This window comes from Zeus faber, assembly GCF_960531495.2.
Source record: "Zeus faber genome assembly, chromosome: 13".
NCBI classification, from domain to species: domain Eukaryota; kingdom Metazoa; phylum Chordata; class Actinopteri; order Zeiformes; family Zeidae; genus Zeus; species Zeus faber.
The window spans coordinates 417,043-420,919 of record NC_137198.1 but is presented as its reverse complement, the minus strand read 5'-3'; the positions used below and the strand labels follow the sequence as shown (position 1 = coordinate 420,919).

At 49.1% G+C, this 3,877-nt stretch overlaps 1 protein-coding gene across 1 annotated transcript; it reads left to right on the top strand.

Moving 5' to 3' along the window:
• Positions 1 to 494: 494 nt before the first annotated feature.
• noto (notochord homeobox) lies at positions 495 to 1,494 on the top strand (the record flags this gene model as incomplete). The annotated part of the gene is made up of 3 exons (XM_080013023.1): positions 495 to 864; positions 977 to 1,158; positions 1,279 to 1,494. The coding sequence occupies 3 exons, from the start codon at positions 495 to 497 to the stop codon at positions 1,492 to 1,494; spliced, it is 768 nt and encodes a 255-aa protein (XP_079869149.1).
• Positions 1,495 to 3,877: the final 2,383 nt, after the last annotated feature.

Sequence of the window (3,877 nt, the reverse complement as noted above, 5' to 3'; positions counted from 1 at the left end):
ACATAACCAGTACAGCCTACGTTCTGTAACATGCTTATGTGTAAGACTTTCTCTGAAGCCTCTAGTGGAAAAAACTACTTGTTCCGCTTCTAAGAGCATCTGCTGTCCAGGCCTGACTTAAAAGGCTCCAAATAAGATGATTTGGTGACATCAAGGCTCTCCCAGCGGTAATGATTACATTTGGAGTTAAGATCCATGCAGGAATCTGTAGCCCACTAAACCCCTGAAACCCCCCACCCCCACCCCACCCACCCCACCCTCGCAATTCAAAGGAGTAGGATGTTTGACAGTCGCAGCTTGTCCATTAATTGGATGCGTTGTCGGGATGTTCGCTCCTCTCATCTGTTGCTTAGAAAGACAAAGGGCTGGCGGGGGGTGTTCACACCTCTGGCCCTGAGCACAGTATAAAGAGGCTCCCTGGGCACAGAGGAGCGGCATTTTAAGCGAAGGACCGACTCGAGTCAAGACGAGGATCCAAATCTCCATCTCGCACAATGCAGGTACAGAACAGACCGACCGGAGCTCAAGGCTACGCCGTGCGTAATTACGCACCGGGACCGCTGTATCCACAGTTCACGGGGATCCAATGCGTGTCACAGACCAAGCCCACGAGTGGAAAGTCTTTTACTATCGACGCGTTGCTCGCCAAGCCCGAGGACAGGAGCCTCGACCGGAGGAGTCCTCCTCACTGCGGAGTAAAATACCAAGCTGCCGCCCCGGGGCTCCCCCTCTCCGGACAGATGGGCTTCCCGATGCCGCCGCCGTACCTCTACTCCCAAAACATGCTGCAGCCGGGATATTCAGTTTACTGCTGCCCTCCCTTCTCCTACCCAGCCTCCTGCCGCGGAGCATTTTACGCACAAGGTAACCATTGGCACAACGTATCCAGAACGTCTTCATTCCGCATGCCAAGACGCAAAAGCCATCCCGGTCCTAACAACATAATTCATTTATTTGTCTGCATCTTTTTTCACAGATTCCAACGCCAAAACGCACAGCCATCTGTTCAAAAGCAAGGGTGGGAAGTCCAAACGCATGCGGACGAGCTTCACAAACGAGCAGCTCTCCAGGCTGGAGAAGGAGTTCGCTCGCCAGCAGTACATGGTCGGATCCGAGCGCTTCCTCCTGGCCTCGGCCCTGCAGCTCACGGAGGCTCAGGTGAGAAGAACTACCATGGCACTAGGAGTCATGGGTCAGATATGATCACATTCAACTCCTCTGACAGTGACCAAATGCCCAATTTGATCTTAACGTTTTTTTTTCTTCTTCCCTCTGAAGGTCAAAGTGTGGTTCCAGAACAGACGCATCAAGTGGAGGAAGCAGAGCCTGGAGCAGCAGCAGGCCAAGCTGGCCAAACTGGGCCTGGCCGCGCCTCCCAAGAGCCCTGGGTCCCAGGGCCACGGGGACGAGGGAGAGGAGGATGAGGACGAAGAGTTCTCCGACTCCTCAGACGTGGACATCGACGTGTCCGACGACTCCGTCGACCACTGCTGACGACACTGGACCCCTGAAGGACATTTGTACATACTATGATGGGAGAGAAGCCTTCACCTCTAACTATGGATATTTAATAGATGTATAGTTCTATATTTAATTCTTACTTTACTACCATTGCTGTGTTTACAAGAGCCTGCTTTGTATGAAATCCAAATATTGTTTGTATATTTGAATGAAATATTCAGAAATATATTTTTTAAGATTATTGGCAACTGTGTTGTGTTCTGCTTTTGTATGGGGGTGGGGGGGTGTGAGTTGAGTTACCTCAAGTTTTTAAACGTACATTGAAGACGCTTCCATAAATATAATTTCCCGGTCTTTAATTAACAAAAATGGTGACTCTGATACGTAAAGTAAATCTAAGATGAAAATAAATTTAAACTTACTTATATCACAACTTTTGGGGTCAGGGTTAAGGGGCCAGGGCTAACCCCAAAAAAACAAATACATAATAGTAATAAAGTAATAATAGTAATAATAATAATAATAATAATAAAGTAATAGCAATTTATAAAGCACATAGTGTCTTTAATAACACACAAGTCAGTGCAGCTGACTGCAGTCCATCGGTTCATTTGCACTTTTCAACCAAGAGCTAATGATTTACACCAAAAGAGGAACTTTTCCTTTGACTCTAATGAGCGTATTAAGACGGCAGCAGCAGGAGAAGAGGCCTCTCTGCTTCCTGGTGGCAGCAGAGAGGCTTAGTGATGGAGACATGCCAGGACGCTTCCTCCCGGGTTTGATCTGAGCAAAGCAGGCTGCATGGGACGGGCCTGGGGGGGCGGGGATAAAATAAATAAATGACCTGCTTGGGGATTAGCTGGGATATCTATAACCGGGGGTGGTAGGGGTCAGTCTGTCTCGGGGCCAGGGAGCCGGGTCTCAGTGCTTAATCTGTTTAAATGGTCAATACGCCCGTTCTCACTGCTCCCCAACGGACGAGGGTCCCAGAACCCCCCCCCCCCAGCAGAGGCAGGTGTCCTGGCCCGGTTTGGCCCCAGGCCTGCGGGAGGCTCCGGGATCGAGGCTCCTGGTGATGTCTGGTCGGCGGACACTCCGGACGACACAAAGCGAGCATAAAGGATCGGGACACGGACATCGGATCCATCGCAGCAGATAATTGGGGCAGTCGACCAGAAATTCCTGCTGGTCGGCAATTTGATTACAATGAACAAACCAGTGAGTGATACACTGATGAGTGATACACACTGTGTAGAGGACGTTTAATAGTAAGATTTTACATTCTTTGACTTCAGTAGAAATGTCAAACTTTCACTTTTATTGGAGGCATTTTGTATTTTAACCTCAGTTCGATCTCTTAGTACTTCTTCCACCTCTGCTTTGTCTCATACGGGGGATCTGGTATTTGAGTGTCTGAGGAGCGTCTTTTGTTTTCACTCATCGTATACATTGCTCTGGGTGAGAGAGAAAACATATAAATCAGGCTACGAGAACACACCAGAAGACAAAGGCTTTGCTGAATGCGTACCAAGCTCAAATCCCTTTTATCTGAATCTGATCCAAAACGCTTGGTTCCTAAATGACGAGGTTGGCAGGTAACACAGCTAGCAGCCCTCTGTGCCTCCACTGCTCCACCTCTCCACTGCTCCACCTCTCCACCTCTCCACCGCTCCACCTCTCCACGTCTCTCGTCACCGGCTGTGCTGAGGGCTCTTCTTGAAAGATCAGAGTTTGCTTAAGACCCTGGAGAGACCCTCTCTGAAGTGACCCCCCCCCCCCCCCAGCGTAATCCCATTGAGGAACACAGGGAAGCGCTCGGTGTCCTGGGAAAAGCTGACGAGCTGTGGCGGCCGGGGTTTCGTCCCAATTAGTACCCCCACAAGCAGACGACATGGGCCGACACGGTCTGGATTATCCCGCCGGAGCCTCAACAAAGAGCGCTGTTACATCTTCACTCAGCCCCTTGTTTCACTGCTGTGAGCTGCTGGGCCTTGGGTGCACAACCCCCCCGCCTGTGAGCCGCACAACGGGCACAAGGAGTTATCAAGGGGACATTAGTGATGATTGATAACTTCATCAATCACATCCCATATCATTTCTAATCATGTGATCTGTTATAGATCATAGTACATTGTCAGTGAAAACAGGTTGATGTGAGTTTGCTAGTACAGCCCAGTTCATTGGGAATATTGTATATCATACACAAATAGTAAGAAGGTATACAGATGTGTTTAGTACACGCACGCCGGCCCGCACGCACCCTTACTTCCTGGTTAAAATGTAAATATCTTTGTGTACACGCACATATGGTCTTATACATTGAATGAAAGTCCTGACTTTGTAAATTTAAAAATAATTCCAATGTCTTGGGCGACATGGATGTGCAGGTGGATGGATCCTACTCGACAGAGCTTTC